This window comes from Scomber scombrus, chromosome 5, assembly GCF_963691925.1.
Source record: "Scomber scombrus chromosome 5, fScoSco1.1, whole genome shotgun sequence".
In the NCBI taxonomy this organism is placed as follows: domain Eukaryota; kingdom Metazoa; phylum Chordata; class Actinopteri; order Scombriformes; family Scombridae; genus Scomber; species Scomber scombrus.
The window spans coordinates 22,845,233-22,866,716 of record NC_084974.1 but is presented as its reverse complement, the minus strand read 5'-3'; the positions used below and the strand labels follow the sequence as shown (position 1 = coordinate 22,866,716).

At 40.5% G+C, this 21,484-nt stretch overlaps 2 protein-coding genes across 4 annotated transcripts; both read left to right on the top strand.

Annotated features, from left to right (window-relative positions):
* The first annotated feature begins 327 nt into the window (after positions 1–327).
* prdm10 (PR domain containing 10) lies at positions 328–13,397 on the top strand. Of its 3 annotated transcripts, XM_062419790.1 has the most exons (23): positions 328–350; positions 1,586–1,708; positions 2,044–2,205; positions 2,424–2,483; positions 2,570–2,674; positions 3,210–3,384; positions 3,634–3,875; positions 4,393–4,593; positions 4,772–4,844; positions 4,968–5,085; positions 5,179–5,299; positions 5,669–5,935; positions 6,297–6,641; positions 6,968–7,123; positions 7,650–7,829; positions 7,910–8,020; positions 8,099–8,299; positions 8,450–8,593; positions 9,053–9,223; positions 9,779–9,916; positions 10,377–10,587; positions 10,681–10,778; positions 13,193–13,397. In XM_062419790.1, exons 2-23 carry the CDS (start codon positions 1,637–1,639, stop codon positions 13,379–13,381), a joined length of 3,540 nt encoding a protein of 1,179 aa, XP_062275774.1. In that variant the 5' UTR covers positions 328–350; positions 1,586–1,636; the 3' UTR covers positions 13,382–13,397. The 3 variants fall into 3 exon arrangements, with proteins under 3 accessions (XP_062275774.1, XP_062275775.1, XP_062275773.1); XM_062419791.1 differs by lacking the exon at positions 328–350 and having other exon boundaries at positions 1,456–1,708; positions 9,779–9,862; XM_062419789.1 differs by lacking the exon at positions 328–350 and having other exon boundaries at positions 1,456–1,708.
* A 3,165-nt stretch (positions 13,398–16,562) lies between these two features.
* si:ch211-151h10.2 (uncharacterized protein LOC567699 homolog) lies at positions 16,563–20,687 on the top strand. Its single transcript, XM_062419895.1, has 9 exons — positions 16,563–16,720; positions 17,523–17,784; positions 17,877–17,941; positions 18,482–18,620; positions 19,293–19,411; positions 19,488–19,668; positions 19,859–19,942; positions 20,032–20,142; positions 20,237–20,687. The coding sequence occupies exons 1-9, from the start codon at positions 16,563–16,565 to the stop codon at positions 20,582–20,584; spliced, it is 1,467 nt and encodes a 488-aa protein (XP_062275879.1). The 3' UTR covers positions 20,585–20,687.
* Positions 20,688–21,484: the final 797 nt, after the last annotated feature.

Here is a 21,484-nt window from a genome sequence, read left to right as displayed (position 1 = left end):
TACCTAAATGTAGAGGACTAAAGTAACTCAGGTTTAATTTAATTGGATAATTTACCGTTTTAATTTATTCTGATTGGCTGTTACTGAAAGCGACTAAAATCCATTATTATCCATCATTATACTACAAAAAAAACATAAAACCCCACTAATTATAAAACGGAACACTTTCAACATAATATTATACATTTCCGATTAGTATCTACGCTGTTTAGTTTTGATAAAGTTTTAAAATGTTTCACTTTTGTCCAATAGTAAAATAAACCACCAATGGGACGCGAGGCTCCTGCGTGTTGCTAGGCAGATTATGTTAATATATGTAATGCGGCCATCTCTGCAGCTACCATTCTGAGGTAAGAACAACTTGTCCGTTTTCCACAAAATCTAACAAAACCAGGGATTGCTTTACGGCCAGTTGTGTAGCTCGACTCCTTGTAAGTCTTTCTGTAGATATAAATTAAATGTGCGTCTACTTTGAGCGCAGAGGTACCGGTAAAAAAATGTGTTTTTTTCCGTGGGTCTCTTCGGATGTTGGTTGTTGTCGTTGGTAGTCCCACCCAAAATGGAGCCTGTTCTTCCTTGTTCTACAGTCGACTTGAAGGGCTGGGCTCAACTAGGATGGGGGGACGGGTGGGTTTACTTAAATAATTCGGGGGTTGTATTGCTTCAAAACGGCTCTTCTTAAATATAGCCGTATATGGTGTACGTTGTGGAGCGTGACAAGTTATGTTTGCTCCCAAGGTCGGCCTTACATTGGGACTAAATGGCCGGAATGCTAATGTTGCGGTGCAGTAAATGCCCGGGTTTCTACGGCGCTGGTTTTTGTGGTATGGTCCGGTTGGGACTGAGAACCTGCGGGGTTAAAATAGGGGGGGATTGAATTTATTACTGATTATACCTACTACATATCCAAACGAGTTCACAGTGTGGCATTTTTTCGCCATGGTTCCTGTGCCGACACACGTTTGTATTTGCACACCGTTTCCCGGGCGGCCCCGTTAGCAAAGGTTGGCCGCGTTTCCCCTCGTACTCCCCGCTGAGAGGGAGTCCTGTGTGACCGCTCTCTCCACACACCCGACTGCTGTGACATGCTGGTTTTTATTTTGGCGTGCAAGTCCCTGCCTGTGCCTGCTTGCACGAGCCAAAAACACAGTTTCTGGAGATCCTCTCAAATTAAAATAAATAAAATAAAATCTCAGTTGTAGATGACACTTGTGGTTTTAATATGAGCCCCATTCAGCTCAGACATGGCTGCTGCAGTGCCTCATTGTTGCAGCCAAATAGCTTGTCACCACAAAGATAAGTCAAGTATATAAATGTGGCTTTGATAAAGCTCTATGCTAACTTTAGTATTCATTTATGGAGAGATTTTAGACCATATCTACATTCAATATCATTCTGTATGATTCTGTTGACCCACTATCCGGCCATGTATTACTGTGGAATTAGTTATAAGCTCCATGTTACATCATTATTATTATTATTATTATAATTATAATTATTATTATTATTATTATTATTATTATTATTATTATCATCATTATTATCATTATAATGACCCCATCCTCTCTATCTGTGCATATTACAGGTGTCCCTGATCGTCTCAGGAGTGAAGTGACAGGCCTGGCACTCTGCTGCCATGGAGACCAAACAGGAGCCCTCCGCTGTTTGGAGTCAGGGTGCTAACACTGATTCAGGCAACCCCACACAGGTCTGCTGTACTGTCTGAATTGCTCTATTGGAGTCATTTACACATTTAATAGCCTACACCCTGGAATTTATCCTTTGGACACACTCACCAGATCAGGAAACTCACCTTTGTCCACTTACCGTGTTGCTGAATCCCACATTTTAAAACACACCCCTGTTGTTTAAGGTCGCAGAATTTGAAATGGTTTCCTTACTCACCAATTTGACTTGAAAAGAAGAAAAAATCTCCATCATATGTTGCAATCTAATGGAAAATATATCAGTGGCTTCTCACAGCTAGGGACTGTAATAATGCTGTAATAATGCTCAAAGCCATCCTATGTTGATGTGTTGCAGGTGCATTTTGAAGGTGGCACAGTGGCCCAGATAGTGTACAGTGGAGATCAGCCCGACCGGGGACAGCAGCAGGTGGTGTATACGGCCGATGGGAACTCCTATACCTCAGTAGAGTCTGCAGAGCACACACTGGTCTACATACACCCTGCAGATGGCACTCAGGTAAGAACAAGTCTTATTTCGGATATATATATATATTTGTAGCTGGAATTTAAGCATTAAGCTGACACTCATAACCTTGATGGGAAGATGACATATAGTTTTTTTTGCATATTTTTGTTCATAAATCTACAAAGTAAACATGAATTAAACTGTAAAATCCACAACATGCTCCTAGTCCTGCAAGATTTGCTCACAACATTGCTTGATTTTTTTTTCAGACTGTGTTTGCTGATCAGCCACAGGTGGCTTATATTCAGCAGGATGGTACAACTCAACAGGTAACTTTACCAGACTGTCACACTGCTACTTTGCTGTTTATCATATCTTGTTTTAATTCAATCATAAAGCAACATCTCATTGGTAGGTCACAGTGTTACTGCCCAGTGGACAGAACATGAACGCTGCCAATCTGCATGTTCTCAGTAATGTAGCAGAGGCTCCACAAGCCATCCTGGAGCCAGTTTCTCAGGTGAAGACACAGTGTTTGCGTGCTTTTGTTTACCCTTTCAAACCAATGAATAGCATTTCTATAGTCATGTCTAAACACACATGACTGCATATAATGGGGTAACATAAGCTAACACAAGCACAAAATTGTATCATAATGTGTTTGTATAATGGCTTTCCCCTTTGTTAACACATTCAAGCAAAAGTATTGTTATTCCAGCTGCTAAGTGGTCTAACTAGGTGCAGTTAATTTTATATTAACACTGTAATATATATCCAGTGCTATAATGACATGATTAAACAAAAAATACTATCTGAAACATCAATTTTTAGATTTTGATGTCTGTGAATGTTCCTCAGAAACAAAGAACAAAATATTACTTATCATTTTGCACAAACATTACGTAAAATAAGAAATTTCACACAAAAAAAAAAGTTTTGTTTTGACATCCCTTGAAGGTAATTAAAAAACAACATATAGTTTTGTAATATTTTTACTGTATATAACAGAACAATTGAGTGAGTATTAACTCTGTGCAATGATCAAACAAACACAGGAGCAGCTGTCAGTGTCCAATTCACTCACCTCCATGGCTGACATCACTGACGCCCCAACCAGTCCCCTCGGGGCCACAGACTCCACAGATGACTCTGACGAAGAAGAGGAAGAAGACTCAGAGATGGATGACTGGGAGCCTCGTCCGCCTCAGTCATTCAACCCTCACAGCCTCTGTGAGTAATGTCCTCCACAGTTGTAATAACGGTGGTCTGGTCTGTCTGGAGTCTCTGTCACTCATGTAGACTATAGACAGCAGAAGATGTTGAACAATGAGCTTTTTTCTGTGGAAATGATGGTTTATTTAATATACTCATCTCACTGATGTCTTTCTCTGAGTCTCCACAGTAGTTCCATATTTTAATGTTTTATTTGCAGTCTGGTGTTTCCGTCTCCTTGATTTCTCCTTTTTTGTGGCCTGTCAGGGTGCGAGGAGTGTAATAACTCCAACCCCTCTGTGTGTCTGAAGCACGGGGCCCTTCATCCCATCCCCAACCGACCGGTGATGTCCAAGGCTCGGGCCAGTCTGCCTCTGGTCCTGTACATCGATCGCTTCCTGGGCGGGGTGTTCTCCAAGAGACGCATCCCGAAGCGCACTCAGTTTGGACCTGTGGAGGGACCCCTGGTTCCTCAGAGCGAAATGCAGGATCACTACATTCACTTAAAAGTAAGTCAACGCTCTGCCTCACTCATTTCACTTTTAAGCTTTTTTAGATGGCTGAAGGTGTAGAGAGACTAGAAACGAGTATAAAGAGAGGGGTGTGACATGCAGCCAAGTCCTACAGCTGGAATCAAACTGCAGATGTTGTGATTATGTGGTATGTGTCACAATAAGCGAGAATCACGTTTTAACCTTGTAGCTTTTGGCCTACTCATTAAATACTGTATGCCATAGGTAGAGCAATGCATCACAGAAGGAAAAAGGTTGAATCTACAAAATCCCATCTGTCTTTCTCTCACTTTACATTTGGTGTAAAGTAATAAGAGTGACTATTACTTACTACTGTTACTTTATAAAAATTCAGTAGAAAAGTGGGCAGAGTTTGTCCCATCAGTAGAAAAAAAAAGAAATATTCTTGTGAATGAGAATAGGAAATTGCTGAGTAAGTAAAAACTAAGTATGTAAAATCAAAGATTGCACTCTTCCAGTCTAATCTCTAAACCTTTTGTTCTTGCTGCCTCAGCTGTGCATGCTGGATGCAGAGAAAGATGGAGAGAAGTCTGACGACACATGGTTGGACCTTTCTGATGAGGACAGCTGTAACTGGATGATGTTTGTGAGGCCTGCACAGAACCACCTGGAGCAGAACCTGGTGGCCTATCAGTACGGCTCAGAAATCTTCTACACGACCATCAAGAACATCCAACCAAAACAAGAGCTAAAGGTAAGTCCTTTGTGTGAGGTACTGGATTGTACGATTTTCACCAAATGGCAAAGTTAGTGACTAGCTGGTGAAAAAGTTCAATTAGGTTACTTTAGAAGAGCTAATTTTCTCAGAAGCCAATATATAAGGGATATTTGAATAAAAAGTACTTGTTTTTAATCGATATTTCTTTCCACAGGTGTGGTATGCTGCATCATATGCAGAGTTTGTAAATCAGAAGATTCATGATGTTACAGAAGAAGAGAGAAAAGGTGATGACTCTTTTTTTAGTTAATATCAGCACTAATAACATATGTCTCATTACAAAATATCACAACAGTAGTAGGTGTTGGTAGCAGTGGTTGATTCTGGCCCTCACTCTGTTTTACTCTCAGTGCTGCGCGAGCAAGAGAAGAACTGGCCTTGTTATGAGTGTAACCGCCGCTTCGTGAGCTCCGAACAACTGCAGCAACATCTCAACATGCATGACGACAAGTTAAACTCTGTTCCGAGGTAAAATCCTTTTCATCTCACCACTTCTTATGTCCTCACCTCTTTACCACATTGGAGCCCATATGACATGTTCGCTGTGTCTGCCCCTCGTAGATCCAGAGGCCGAGGTCGAGGAAGAGGCAGGAAGAGATTTGGAACAGGACGAAGACCAGGACGGCCACCTAAATTTATACGTTTGGATCCTCCAGTAGAAGCTGGTGGGGACAAAACAACAGTAAGGGACATATTATTAATGATATATACTTGGTCAATTTAAAAATATAACAAAGATTCATGAGACATTCTCAAAAATATTGACTCTTAATAAATAGATCTGTTGATTATTTGATCAATTAAGCAATTAATTGGTATATGGTAGAAAACTGTCAAAAATGTCCATCCTAGTTTCACGGACTTAAACGTGATGTCTTCAGATGTCTTGTTTTCTGCAGCTAACTGAAGAAGAATAAGTAGCAAAATCTCACCTTTGAGAACCTGAAACCATTGAAGTGTTGTAATATTTGCTTGAAAAGAACATCTACCAGCATATTTGAGATATGCTACTAAATTTTTCACTGAATTATCTTTTTTTTTTTTTTTTCAGGAGATGCTGGAACTGACAGAGAAGCAGCCGCTGGAGGAGCGAGTAGAGGCAGCTCAGAATGGGATAAAGGTAGTGGAGCCAGAACCGGATGCTGGGACTGAGGCAGAGGGTCCGATTGTACCTGCTGCAGGGGAACCAGTCCCAGAGTCAGTCACACCTCCCTCCAGCATGGATCTGCCTGTTCCACTAAAGGAAGACCCCGCACAGAGCAGCCAATCAGACGCCCACCTCACATCTCAGGACATGCGCCGTGCTAAAAGGATACGGGTAAGACGGTCAGAGTATGCTCACTGTTCTCACTGAAATGCAAAAGTGTTTTAGATTGTTGTTATTTGGGGTCTTCTCAACTGTGTGTCTCTCTTCCTCAATATGCGCTTCCCTCAAAGATGGATGTGCAGGTAGGTGGCACCTGGAGAATGTCAGAAAAACATTAAGTCAAAGACTCCTTTTGTCATTGTCCACGGTGTTAATGTTCATGTGACATTTCAGGATATGCCCCCCTGCTGCACACTCAATTGCATCTGTCAGCCTCTTCCAGTGTCTCAGCAGATCCATGCCAGAAAACACTTTAGATTTTTCTGCTAATTGTTCATCTCTCTCTCTCTCTCTCTCTCTCTCTCCGTCTCAGAACGCAGCGCTACAGCACCTTTTCATCAGGAAGAGTTTCCGTCCTTTTAAATGCACCCACTGTGGCAAGGCCTTCCGGGACAAAGAGAAGCTGGATCTGCACCTGCGCGTCCACGGCAGGGAAGCCTACGCCTTCTCCTGCCACCTTTGCAGCAAGAGTTTCATGAGTGACTCGGCCCTGGAGGATCATTTGCTGTTGCACACAGAGAACCGCTCCTACGCGTGTCTCCTATGTCCAGAAACTTTTGATAGGCTGGACTTGCTCAAAGACCACGTAGGGGTGCATGCAGTGGAAGGTTGCTTCACCTGTCCCTCCTGTAAGAAGACTTTTACTGACTTCATCCAGGTAAGTAAAGAAATTCTTCTACAGGAATATACAGTGATTAGAGAGCAGCTAAACAGTGTTATACAACATAATAATTGGTATATAAAATTCAAATTTTAAAGAAATAAACATAATTTTTTATCAATGAAATTCAGATGAAAAATAAATGTATTTAATAACTGGAACAGAAACGACACTAATTGCCTCTTAATTGTAACGCAGATTTTACAGTAGCTTTCAAGGGGATTTCCCAGTTAGACCTGAACACAGAACCAATCTGGTTTACAGTAGTAAATTATCATATATATTCTCAGTTTTCAGACTACAAGGTTTTTCTCTTCGTTCAGGTGAAGAAGCATATCCGCTGCTTCCATTCAGAGAAGATCTTCAAGTGCCCAGACTGTGAAAAGGCTTTCTGCCGGCCTGACAAGCTGCGGTTGCACATGTTACGACACTCTGATCGCAAAGACTTCCTGTGCTCAACGTGTGGCAAACAATTCAAGGTAAGATGACTTCACAGTTTTCACTGCGTATCATTTGGGCCAATCAAGATTAAAATAAATATTATGCAGCATATATGAAAGAGCATCCAAACTCCTCCTGTTCCTATAAGCAAATTGTAAAGGGTCAAGATCATGTTGTTCTTCCCTGAGGACATGGTTTACACCAAACAATCCTCTCTAGGCTCTTCAATTCAGCTGATGTTAAAGCAACTGGTCAATAATCATTTAAAACAGATGGTTTTGATATTTTTTTGTGACCATGTTCCATGCCCCAAACACAGGGTTAGGTTGTTACCTTTCAGGATCAGCTGCCTTTCCTGGATTGATCTTTTTATAGGTTCTACAAACCTCTTCAGCTGTTATGACCGAGGGCTGGCCACAGTCAAGTAGTTGCCTAATTAAGTTACATTCAGTGGAGATATCTGATGTATCAAATGAAGCATACAATATATTTAAGTCATTAAAATATAGTAAAGTTTGTATTTAGATATGTGTGTCTGTAACAATTTTTTTCTGTGACTTAAAGAGGAAAGATAAACTGCGGGAGCACATGCAGCGCATGCACAATCCTGACAGAGAGGCCAAGAAGGCCGACCGGGTGCACCGTTCCAAAACCCTCAAACTGAAGGTGCCCACCACAGACTTCGAGAGCTTCGTGTTCAAATGCAGAGTATGCATGATGGGGTTCAGACGCAGAGGAATGCTGGTGAGCACCAACCTCAGGGGAAACTTTTTATTTGTTGAGCTTGTATTTGAGTACACTTTAATTTTTCTTTCTCCTTGCAGGTTAATCATTTGTCCAAGCGTCACCCGGAGATGCGTATTGATGATGTGCCTGAGCTAACGCTGCCAATTATCAAGCCCAACAGGGACTACTTCTGTCAGTATTGTGACAAGGTTAGTTTGTCCCCTTCCTGTTACATTCAGAGTTCCTTTGTTCATTTTAAACACCTTTAATCACTGATCTCTGTGCAGGTATATAAGAGTGCCAGTAAAAGGAAAGCTCACATACTGAAGAACCATCCTGGGGCAGAATTACCTCCCAGCATCCGTAAGTTACGTCCAGCTGCTCCCGGTGAGCCAGATCCCATGCTGAGCACACACACCCAGCTGACTGGTACCATCGCCTCCGCACCCGTCTGCTGCCCACACTGCGCCAAACAATACAGCAGCAAGGTCCGTATGAAGCTCTGTTAAGAGAACATATTCCACCTCGATGGAAATCTGTCTAAACACACAGAGATTGACTGCATTTATACAGGTTTCTTGTTCTAGGTTATTGATAATAAACAGAAACAGAAATAATTTTGTGTGCTTGTATATCAGACTAAGATGGTGCAGCACATCAGGAAGAAGCATCCAGAGTTTGCTCAGCTCGCCAACACCATCCAGGCTCCTCTAACAACAGCTGTAATCAGCAGCGCTCCTGCAGTCATCAGTGCAGACGGCACCACAACTGAGGCTGTAGTGGTAAGAAAGAATACTTTACACATACAAACACTGCTGAGAACAAATACTGTGAGGATTTCTATCCAGAATGTGTAACACCTTACCATGAATGTTATTATTACATTAAATAAAAAACTAAAAGCAACATTATGAAAGAACAAAGGCACATAATGCAGTAAAGGACTGCTGGGGTTACAAATCCCGCACTCATATGTAAGTGTGACAGTCCAGATTTTAATGTATCCTGGGTCATGTGTCTCATGTGATCCACATCTCTCTTCATTAGCTCAGTCCTTTTTCTGTTATTAAAGTGAAAATACACAAAATGTGTCCCACACTCAACAATATGCAGTGTAAATATAATAAGAAGTTATTTTTTAAGAAGTGACCCAGTATCTTCCATGGAAAGAATAAAGTCCAACTAATATACACCAGATATTGTATATATGATATAAACTGTATAATTCCTTTCCTCCAAAGACCACAGATCTGCTGACGCAAGCCATGACGGAGCTCTCGCAGACGCTGACAACAGACTACCGAACAGCGCAGGGAGACTACCAGAGGATCCAGTACATCCCAGTCTCCCAGGCAGGAGGCAGTCTGTCCCAACCGCAGCACATTCAGCTGCAGGTGGTGCAGGTGGCTCCGGTAAGCTCCAGGATTTTAAACCTTTATGCATCTATTAAAAACTGATGGAGCATCTCAATAACATCCTGCCTCACAATCATAATTACTCTCTCTGATAGCTCAGAATGTAAACTACAGAGGCAGTAGGAAAGGAGAGCTTTTCTTTTTTTCTTTCTCATTCACAAATATAATGTTCGAAGCTTTCCGCAATCCAAACCGACAACTTTGCAACTTCTTTCTCCTCTCATGTGGCCAAACGTAATCACTTATAAGACCGCTGTATTTGTGAAGAGATCATGTGGTTTGCTAAAAGGCTTTAAAGTACATAGGTATGGTTGGAAATAACCACCAACCACCATACAATTACTGCTTTGGCTTATAGGTCTGACTTAAGGCAGTTCAGCTGGCAAACTACCCTTCATTTCTCGTAATTGCTGTTTTTTGAGCATTTTATGTGTGGTCTAAATATTGCAGCTGGTGGACAAGACATTAAATTCTCAGTTTGCTTATAGTTTTTTGAGTGACATACTGAATATTTCCCATGGTGGATTAAGGTGAATTTACCGTGTTTTACAGGCCTCCTCGCCACATTCCCAGCACCCGACAGTTGATGTGAGCCAACTTCACGATCCTCACGGTTACAGCCAGCACTCAATCCAGGTACAGCACATCCAGGTCACCGAACCCTCAGGCACTGGACAAGGTGCCACGCCGGTAAATCCTCATTATTTTGCCTCTGAGGTTAGGTCGATGAATAACTTGGATTATTTATATATAAGACAAGTTAAGTCGTGTTCTATCAAAGAGGCTCAATGAATCTCTATGGCTGTGTCCAAAATCACTCCCTTATTCACTCATTCAGTACTGTAGATTTGCGCGATGGTAGTTGTCACATCTTTAAAATGTGGGCATTGCATTTTGGGATTGTTAGCAAAAAGTAGTGTACATGCCATGGACACTACTAGTATTTAAGGGCACTATGTAGTGGATATATTAGCACAAGCCACATTAGGACACTCAAATAAAATGGCAGAGGATAAATGTAGTGCACTATATAGTAAATAGGGAGTGATTTCAGAAACTTTACGGTGTTCCGGACGTCAGGGCTTGGGCTTATCTCCATAATATTTTCCTTAAAACCAAATAATACAACCACCTTTTCTCTCTCTTTCAGGTTACTGGTCAGCCCCTGAGCCCCACGTCTCAACAGGCGAGTCAGGAGCTGAGCCCCACCCAGCTGACCCCCGTAACTTTGGCTCAGAGCCACACCCTCCAGACCAGCAGCACTCAGCAGCAGCAGCAACAACAGCAGCAGCAGCAGCAGCAGCAGCAGGGCACTGTGCAGCACGCTTACATACCTGGGAACTGGAACTACCGAGGCTACTGTGAGTCCCAAAAAGTGCTCCCATATCATCCAATCAGTCTCTTTTAGTTTTTTACTGTTGTCAGATTAATATGTCAACCTCTCACCACTGCAGCATCTGAGATCCAGATGATGGCTCTGCCTCATGCGCAGTATGTGATAGCTGAGGCCAGCACACCTGTGTCTGGAGTCAACAGCAACCAAGTGAAAACGGTGAGTGGATGCTGACTGATACCTGCCGTGAGGCAAAAATGATCAATACCATTAACTGTGGTTTAGACAATCACCTTCACCCGCTTTACCCAAATTGTGATAGGTGAGGTTCACACTGCGGCTGAAAGTGTCAACATATCTTGAAAGATCAAATGAATGTCTTAATGTCACATGAAGCCACATTTTTAGATGTGTTAGAAACTAAATGACATGGATATAGAGTAAATAATGAAGTTTGGGATTTACACTGTACTTACACTGCCGTTCAAAAGTTTGGGGTCACCCAAACAATTTTGTGTTTTCCATGAAAAGTTACACTTATTCACCACCATACGTTGTGAAATGAATAGAAAATAGAGTCAAGACATTGACAAGGTTAGAAATAATGATTTGTATTTGAAATAAGATTTTTTTTACATCAAACTTTGCTTTCGTCAAAGAATCCTCCATTTGCAGCAATTACAGCATTGCAGACCTTTGGCATTCTAGCTGTTAATTTGTTGAGGTAATCTGGAGAAATTGCACCCCACGCTTCCAGAAGCAGCTCCCACAAGTTGGATTGGTTGGATGGGCACTTCTTGCGTACCATACGGTCAAGCTGCTCCCACAACAGCTCAATGGGGTTCAGATCTGGTGACTGCGCTGGCCACTCCATTACCGATAGAATACCAGCTGCCTGCTTCTGCTCTAAATAGTTCTTGCACAATTTGGAGGTGTGTTTAGGGTCATTGTCCTGTTGTAGGATGAAATTGGCTCCAATCAAGCGCTGTCCACTGGGTATGGCATGGCGTTGCAAAATGGAGTGATAGCCTTCCTTATTCAGAATCCCTTTTACCCTGTACAAATCTCCCACCTTACCAGCACCAAAGCAACCCCAGACCATCACATTACCTCCACCATGCTTAACAGATGGCGTCAGGCATTCTTCCAGCATCTTTTCATTTGTTCTGCGTCTCACAAACGTTCTTCTTTGTGATCCAAACACCTCAAACTTGGATTCATCCGTCCACAACACTTTTTTCCAGTCTTCCTCTGTCCAATGTCTGTGTTCTTTTGCCCATCTTATTCTTTTTCTTTTATTGGCCAGTCTCAGATATGGCTTTTTCTTTGCCACTCTGCCCTGAAGCCCAGAATCCCGCAGCCGCCTCTTCACTGTAGATGTTGACACTGGTGTTTTGCGGGTACTATTTAATGAAGATGCCAGTTGGGGACCTGTGAGGCGTCTGTTTCTCAAACTAGAGACTCTAATGTACTTATCTTCTTGCTCAGTTGTGCAACGCGGCCTCCCACTTCTTTTTCTACTCTGGTTAGAGCCTGTTTGTGCTGTCCTCTGAAGGGAGTAGTACACACCGTTGTAGGAAATCTTCAATTTCTTAGCAATTTCTCGCATGGAATAGCCTTCATTTCTAAGAACAAGAATAGACTGTCGAGATTCAGATGAAAGTTCTCTTTTTCTGGCCATTTTGAGCGTTTAATTGACCCCACAAATGTGATGCTCCAGAAACTCAATCTGCTCAAAGGAAGGTCAGTTTTGTAGCTTCTGTAACGAACTAAACTGTTTTCAAATGTGTTACCATGATTGCAGAAGGGTTTTCTAATCATCAATTAGCCTTCTGAGCCAATGAGCAAACACATTGTACCATTAGAACACTGGAGTGATAGTTGCTGGAAATGGGCCTCTATACACCTATGTAGATATTGCACCAAAAACCAGACATTTGCAGCTAGAATAGTCATTTACCACATTAGCAATGTATAGAGTGTATTTCTTTAAAGTTAAGACTAGTTTAAAGTTATCTTCATTGAAAAGTACAGTGCTTTTCCTTCAAAAATAAGGACATTTCAATGTGACCCCAAACTTTTGAACGGTAGTGTATATTAAATTCTAATTATTGCCATACTGTTATCTTTGATTACTGTAATCACTCAGTGACACTGGAAATTAGTTTAACTACTCTACTAGTGTATACTAGTGTATTCTTGAGTTTAAATAAAGCTTGAGTGAATGAATATTTAAATGCATTGAAATTTGTCATATTCCTGTTACAATATGTAGATCTGAGGTTGATGAATTCATATACAGAAAAAAGGGTCTGCTTCACACCAGAAGCTTTTTTATTCTGTGTATTCATTTAAATTATATACTTATTGTAACTCTTAAGTTATTGTCAAACTCAGTTATATGTGGCTTTTGATCAAATGATGTGGCTCCTCTCTATCACACCTGTAATGTCTCACTTTAATGTTTATTTCTTTTGCAAACATATTCTTCTGTGCACACATCTTTTAGAAACGTGTCAGTTGTCAGATGTGAGTTAAATATAAAAGAAAGTAGCAGAAGCTGATCCTGATAGGTTATTATTGGGCCTTTATTTGTTGTTGAAACTAAAGACGTTCTCATCCCCATCCTGCAGACACACTATGTTATCTCTGAGGGTCAGACCGAGCTGGACACCAAACAGACGGCTCCTCCGAACACAACCCAGGGCCACGCTGAACATCTGGAGCAGCAGCCGAGCAATCAGCAAGGCACCACGCAGTACATCATCACCACAACCACCAACGGCAGCGGTACTAGTGAAGTTCACATCACAAAACCCTGAGCTGCTCAGTGATGATCTCCTGCGAACCTGGTGCAGACCCCACAGACTGATCCTGCATGTAGTCCTCAGCAGCTTGTACGCACATAAACGAACAAAATATACAGTCATACGCACATGGATACATGGAGACTTGTATACATACAGAGTTATAAAGGGGATGAATAGATGACCAGCACAGTTTTATGTGTCTGTAAAGTGTTAATATGTTGTATGGACTGTTGGTTTTTGCAAGCTGCTAGAAGTTTGTGACAAAAATAAATTAAAAAATGTGAAGTTTTGACTTTGAACAGAACATGCATAACATAAAAAACTTCAACTGAACACTTTGGAAAGCAAAGTTTTTCAATAACATTTTCATTGAAACTGGAAGAGGAATATTATATCAAATGTATGTGCAAGTCTGGACAGTCTCGAAAATGATGAAGTTGATTGTCTCAAGCTTCTACTGTTTGAGTTGCAAAAGTTTTGTTGGCAAGTTCTTTTACATATCCGAGAGTGCCCATTTTACATCAATGTCAAGCTACAGCAATTTCTCGCCAAGTACAGTATTTGTTAATGAAGGTCAGAACTGAGAAATACAAAAAAAAGTATAGAAATCCTGCAGTTGCCTTTCTCAGTTGGAGAGCCCAACACACAATCTGCTCTATTATGGGTTATTGTTTCTGACATTTCATACTTCAATTAATGAACTTTTAAGGACATCTTTTTTTTTTTTAATTCACACACTGGTTCATCTTGACTTCCCCAAATTTCAGAATGATTTGACTTTTTTTTGTTTTGTTGTCAAAACCACAAAAATATGTTTTTATTGTAAAATACGGAAAAGAAACTCTTAATGAGTTCCACTTCTCCATGTTTTGCATGAATGTTTTGCATTTCTTTGGTTTTACAAGGATTTCACATGAATGCAGTTGACCTGAAGCTGATCATTCTTCTTTTTTTCTTCTTTCCTTTTTTACATATCTAAAATGAAATCATCACATATTGAATGTCTTTAGAGTACACGTTTATTAAGTGGGCAACATGCATTTTGACTTGAAGTTTGAGTTTTTAAAAATGATTTCTCCTAAAACATGTTTTTTCATCAAGTTCCCTTTTGAAACCAGAGAAGCTGCAACCAGCAAAATTATGATAAGCACTTGAACTGATAATTTTATAGAAGCTTAAAGCCAAATACATAATCTTTTCCTCACAACTTTGAAGACAAATGACAAAAAAATCCAAATATCTGAGTATTGAAATACATAATTAAGTGTGACAGAGATATTTATGGATAGCATGATGGGTTTGCAACTGAACAGCTTAGAAGTTTGACATGATACCGTGTGTAAGGCTGAATTGGACTCATTTCAGTGTATTAACCTGTGAAAAAATAGTGCAAGTGCTTTTTTTAGTAAAGTAATTTATGGTAAAGTAATTTGTCACACTTTAAAGACAGAGAAAAACAGTAGGAAATGTCACTCAGCAAGTTGTCTCTGGGAGTTACATGAGCACTGAATCACTCTGTATGACGCAGTGTTGCTTTTCTTTGACTTCCCCGTTGGAGGGAGTTAAAGGGTCAAACTAATGAATCGCCCTTTAGGGAACTTAATGTTTTAGTATTTTTGGTACTTTTTCAAAGTACAGAGTATTTGCAGGATACTATAAGTTCACAGGTTAATACACTGAAATAAAGCCAATTAAAAAATGACTCATATTGGTCTATGACTTGTACAATGCAAAGTATAGCAGGAATATTATTAGGATTAAACTATAGTTGGAGGTGATTTTGTCCTTTTGTCCATGTCCGCGAAATTAAATTATTTTATATCTGTACACTGTGTGTTCTGTTCGTTTCATTATGAATGGGTTGCACTTGGAAGCAAGTGATGCCTCTAATTACACTTTTTTTAATATGTTAATAATGTTTTAATTAGTGTGGATGTTATTTCTTGTTCCCACTGCTAGATGGCAGCATAGCCTCGAAAACAAGAAGCATGTTTAACAGCTCTTTAAAAGCTGTGCTGGCTAAATTAATTAATTAATTATTGATTATTTAATCTGGAGAGTGATTTAGGTTGCCCTCACTTATGACATTGATTTAACAATAGCACATTAAGTAAAAATAAGATAGTGAAACATACACATACAAATATGTAAATAGTTGGTAAAACACAGGCTATTAAATCAATAATAATTACAAGCTGAAATACAGTGATTCAAGGTCATGGTTTTAAATTGCCCAGTAGATATACATTAAGCCTCAGGGTGAACTGAAGTTTATTTCAGGTGCTTGGGGCACAGGAACTGAAAGCTAACTTTCCCATTTCAGAAAAGGCACATGAGATCTAGAGTATAAGCCAATCACTGGAACATTTATAATAAGGACCATAGTAACTAATAACTATCACCTGTAATAGATCTAAGGGCTGAGTGGTATACAGAGTCCAGGGGCTTAAGTGTGCCCGTAGATTATTTCACCATAATCCAAAATTGGTTTAAAAACTGCTTCAATCACCCTGTTCCTACTAAACAATGGAAAGGTGGCGCTGTTTCTTTAAAAAAACAAAAAAAAAACTGACTTTTGCATATGATATTTAAATGTACATTTCTCATCTACCCAAATACTAAGGTATTTATATTGTCACTTTATCAATGATGTAACCATCAGAGTATACAGAAATTGTTATGAGAACATTTCTGTCTCTAAAAAAACATGAATTTTGTTATGTTTCATATTCAAGTAGAGGCAGAAAAACTTTACCTCAGTTAACTGGGTAGTAATGATTTTACATGGGTCCATTTCCATTTGAAAACTTCTCTTTCAGCAGAATAAATACTCCAACTGGTTTTTCATGTGGTTTGAGCTAATAATAATTAAAGTGTTTGTATGTTTAAGAGATTTGGACTGTAAGAGGTAACATTTGGAGGTGGTGTTGTAGGCACCCGGTGTACCTGGGTGGAGCAGGGTTTGTCCTTCACACTATTGTTATCAGCATGTTGAACACATTCCTTTTTGGATGGAATGTGGGAAAGGGGAAAAAGGCAGTACCCAGTCAAATAAAACAAATCTTCCAGTAAAACCAGTTTATCGAGCTCGTCATATGGGCAGAACTTATTATGTTTTGAGCAGGTGTACGTTGTTTGGCTAATTGTACTCCTCCAGTTTCAACAGGTATGTGTGTGTATCAGCTTTGCTCCCATGTCTCTCCTGACGATCGCTTACCCCAGAGGTCGAGAGGGTAGTACAGGACAAGGAGAGAGAGTGAGCTGGGACTGGCACTGGGGCTGTAAATGGATGGAGAGAGTAAAGGAGGACAGGGAGGGTGAACCTCCTGAGACAAGCCAAGAACTACAGAGGTAGGTAGACCTGTGTGTCATTCAACAATTGGCCTTTCATTTGAATCAACGTTTGAGTGGCAGGTCTCTGATTACCTGCTGCTTATAGGTTAGGAGAAGTACGAGAGAAATGATGGTCCTACTCCATTTGTGTGCTAGGACTGTGTTGAGAGAATATTTTTTATGCTCCATTAAGCATAGATCTGTCAACATGTTTGATGGCCAGGTTCACCTCTAACTGCTTAACCATTACACACTAGCTTAAACTGGCAATTATACATTCCTGGTATCTGTCTTAGATGCTGCTCGACTCACCAGCTGGTCCATATAACTTCTGGATCTTAAGATATCCAAAAATAATGAATTTTTGGTAGCATATATGCAAAATGAAGAGACATTTTTCTTTTTCCTGGCATGAATTGCCATTAAGACATGCCTTCTCCCATTAGAATATTACAGTCAATATAATAGTATAATAGTATCTTCAATAAAATATGATATGATAGTGTAATAAAAATGTTTTATGTGGCTTTAATACTACTTAAGGGGCTGTTTTTCATAACAGGGGAGCAATATTAATTTTATTTATTGTAGTAGTATTATACTACCCTGAAATTACCCTACATTGATGTTGCAGTAATTTTAGCAAAGTATACCATCTGAAACTCATATGTGCATGTAAATTCCCCAGCCTGCAGTTTCTCTGCTTGTCTTTTCAATGCCCCAACTAATGATTACATTTTTCATAACAACTTCCCACTCTCTTTGTTGCTTTTTTACTGTGTTTGATTTATATCTGTCTGTATTACTCTACTTACTGCAGGTCATACCAAACACCAGCTCCTGTGCAGCCACAGTACAAGTCTTGGTTACAGAATTTAAGGAGACTGCTCCCCTCGAAAGACTGGTACAGTTTTGGTACAGCGGGTGTAGTGTGGTCTGTTAGCCAGGTGGAGGCGCCGCTGCACCCCTCTGTATTACCGGTGGATGTGTGCTGGAGGGTTCTGCAGGTGTGTGTGCTGTGGTTGGTCCTGGGAGGTTGTGTTCACGGCCTGAGGCACTGCCTGCGGCTAGGGCAGAGGAAGGTGAGTGCAGCTGCATGAACGGGATCTCACTTGAACCTGTTTGTTCAATTTAATCATGTTATGTTTATTCAGAGACTGTGCTTCAATTCAAGGGCAACCCAACACTGAAGTCACAGCAGGAAGTTGTGGTTGAAAACAGGCAAAATCTGCATGCATGGTAAGACTTCATTTTACAGTCATTCCTCCTTTATATCATATTAAAGTTTGGCTTTTTACATTTTTTTTAAAATTTATTTATTACAGCAGACAAAGTTAGGACCAAAAACAATGACAGATTTGCACCCTATTGGCCAGATGTGAGGTATTACACTGCTTGTATTTTGTAGTTTTTTGCAGCATGTGAGCCACTGGTCACTGTACACCTCATAAAATAAAATCTACAGATACTGAGTCAACTTCAATTTCCCAATCCATATTTTGGGAAATTATTTCAACACACTCAGACAAACCACAAGAGAAATAACCACACCTGTTATTAAATGTTATGATTTCACTGTTTCATAAAATACCAGCATATCTGTAGTTGTGAGGAATGATCATATCTAATAGTTTCTTTATTTTGACATTCATTGGCTTTGCATATCCACTGTGCTTTTTAAAATTCAAGATGACAGAAATATCATCTTAGAAAAACAAAGAATCAAAGAACCAAAACTATTTCATACACATCCTCACTGTGGTCTCCTAATTTCTTCAGGGCATCTCAGTCAAGCAGCCCAGGTCACAATGTTCCTCTGGCCCTTGCTTTGGCGGATTCCTTGCTGATGTGCATACTCCAGGAGCCCCTGCCAGACCCCAGTGTGCCCCACATTCAGGCTCTCCTCTCCAGGCTGGAGGTGAGACAGAGAAAAACCACCTTAAAAAATCAAAATACCCTCTCTCTGTCACACACACACACGCACACACACACAGCAGCCTCCAGCAAAACCTGTCAACTCCTGTGTTTTCAGTCGCTCTTTGCATGTAGATCAGTGTAAAGTCTTTGTTGGTAATATTATAGAGATCAAACCTTGCACTCAGCGTACACAGATATTCTAGCCCCAGGCAACAGACACCATCACTGAGCTGCTGTCGTCTGCACTCTGAATTAACTAGACAGGCAGAGGAGAGAAATTTTAAAGTCTTGACTTCTTCTGTCTGTCTGCTTTTACCTTAATCCTTACTGACTGATATAACCGCAGACCCCAAAGGTCTACTTTTTGTCATATTTTTGTCATATTTTATTCTATCACTCCAATTTTTCATGACATTGTCAATCAGTTTGTTCCTAAAGACCTCATATTACTGTTTTCTGATTGTGTTTTAATCAGTGCTTTTTAAAAATACATGCACCAACTCTGATGATTCATGCACGTAATACTGCACGGCGAGGTTCAAACATTCAAGTTAAGTAGAAATAAGCAAAACTAATTTTTGAGAGGAGGGAGGCTCTAAAGTTTAACAAAAAAACGTAGAAACAAACCCACAAAAAACCCCCAGCCCTCTCAATTTTCTTCTTTTCTCTGCAGTCAGTGTCTCACACACTTGAAAAGGCTGATATTGAGTCAGAGGCGACACAGGAGGAGGTGAACAGAGATTCTGTACTGAAAGACAAAGTGATGCTCATCCGCACCTTCCTGCGGCAAAGGTGAGGTTTATACACTGACTGGTCTTTTTGAAATCTGTTTTCAGCCATGTTAACACCACACTCTCCTCTCTGCTAGGATGAGCTCACTAAGTAGACTCGTCCAGGTGCAGGGGGATTTTGAGGCCAGCGTAAAGGATATACTCAAGGGCCTAGATGGCCTCTGGGCTCAGCTGGAGGAGCTGCATGCTGGGGTCACTCTCACCAAACAGGGCAGCGGTGGCCACAGAGATCTGGCCTTGGCCCAGACAGACGCAGAGGTAAGCAGGAGTGAGGGTCAGTGGTAATGGTATCATAGTGTTTAATTAGTTCACTTTTTTACAACTTTTCAGACACAACAATATATTTTAACAGCGGCTGTCTTCTTAGTTTCAGTTTCTGCTATAAATCCTGGTGATGATGCTAAGGTTTTCCCCTTTGGTGTTGTAATACTGTTATGTGTTTGCAAAGACTTTGTTCACAGTCCTGGGCCACCACAAGAACAGACTTCAGCACTGCCAGGCTCATCTGACAGACAGCACACAACTTCTGCAGGTAAAGCTCTCCTCAGACATACAAAAAAAACAACAACATTTCTTATATTTCCTGCTGTCTTCAGACATCCCCTGAACTTTGTCTCGCAGGAGTTAACGTGGAGTCACACTCATATAAGCAACAGTGTGAGCAGCAGCAGCAGCAGCAGCAGCAGTGAGTCAGTCTGGCCAGAGATGTTGCTTCAGTCCAACATTGAGCAGGTACACTTCGCACCGTCTGGTAGACAAACAGCAGAGTGTTTAGTTTACATGCTTAGAATCCCACAAGGATTAAAAACACTCTCTCTCCTCGCAGTTTGACAAGGTGCAGGAGAGTTTCCTGTCCCTAGAACAACAGACCTCTACGTTCCAGGCCCACCTGGAGGGACTTGGAAAAGGGAATCAGGACAGACTTTCAGGGCCCCTCATTCATGCTAACGGGGCCTCTTCATGCCCGGTCTCTCCACAGACTTCCGCAAATCTCCACAGTGGACATCCAAGTGATGTTTCACCGAAGCACCACAATTCGATTTCTTCATCCATGTCCGTTTCCTCGGTGGATGCAGACACAGACACAGACCATCATCTCTCTTTGTGTGAGAGGTCAGCACTACAGTTTTCCTCCACTATCGGGCGCTTGCGTAAATCTGGAAGGAGGAAGTGACTTTATTCAGACTATAATTGGCACATGCAACGTTATTTTCAAATGTTGATCATTTGCTGGTTGCTAAAAAAAAGTGAGTATTTATTTATTTTGTGATTACATAACTGTGTCTTTTATGTGTATGTTGCTATTAATTATATCTTTAGGCTTACATTTTTTCATTTAAAAAATCTGCTTGGTAGATTCAAGAGTATTTTTTTCTTCTTCTAATTTAAAGACTATTTCAAACACAAGGGGGCACACTTTTACCAGTTATCACAACAATAAACAGATGTGTTTCCCAACACCCATTCAACACATTAAACAATCAAACTATGCAGTACATATTGTCTGCAATGACTGACTGTGGTTCAGATCTTTTATTCCAATCAGCTTTATAGGAGCAAAGTGTTTCTGAAACATATGGCTCATAAATGATTTCCTTAAAGGTCAGAACAGTCGGTTACAAGTTGTGTCGAGAGAATCTAATAATGTGTCGGATTAATTTTCAACTTTATTTCCACTCATGCATATTTTTCAGGTGTTTTATAATTCTTAAAAAAATCCTTAATTTAATCAACTATTATACTTAAAGAAAATAATATAAACATTTTCTAATCAAATGTCTGCAGAGAGCGAAAGTTGTGAGTAAAAAAGAAATCTTTAAATGTATCCATGATTTTAAGGAGTCTGTTTTTCTAATATTCAGAGGGAATATGTCACAGGTTAAGAAATCCCAGACTTCCCTTTTCTCTAAAACTATTTTTCATTCCATCCCTCTATAGCAGACAGACAGAGTGACCACGATGACTTGAGCCCTTCAAAGCAGGGATTTCAGGTTGAGGGCAGATGGGGGGAGAGGAAGGTAGAAGGGGGCAGCGAAGGTCAACGCCGGAAGCATTTCTGTTATTACTAAAAACT

Bases quoted from the DNA above. Each gene is read 5' to 3' on its own strand.
- prdm10 (XM_062419790.1), top strand. From the start codon at position 1,637: ATGGAGACCAAACAGGAGCCCTCCGCTGTTTGGAGTCAGGGTGCTAAC. The intron at 5,300-5,668 runs GTAAGGGACATA...TTTTTTTTTCAG, and splicing joins CTGGTGGGGACAAAACAACA to GAGATGCTGGAACTGACAGA. The intron at 10,779-13,192 runs GTGAGTGGATGC...CCCATCCTGCAG, and splicing joins ACAGCAACCAAGTGAAAACG to ACACACTATGTTATCTCTGA.
- si:ch211-151h10.2 (XM_062419895.1), top strand. From the start codon at position 16,563: ATGTCTCTCCTGACGATCGCTTACCCCAGAGGTCGAGAGGGTAGTACA. The intron at 16,721-17,522 runs GTAGGTAGACCT...TACTTACTGCAG, and splicing joins ACAAGCCAAGAACTACAGAG to GTCATACCAAACACCAGCTC. The intron at 20,143-20,236 runs GTACACTTCGCA...CTCTCCTCGCAG, and splicing joins TTCAGTCCAACATTGAGCAG to TTTGACAAGGTGCAGGAGAG.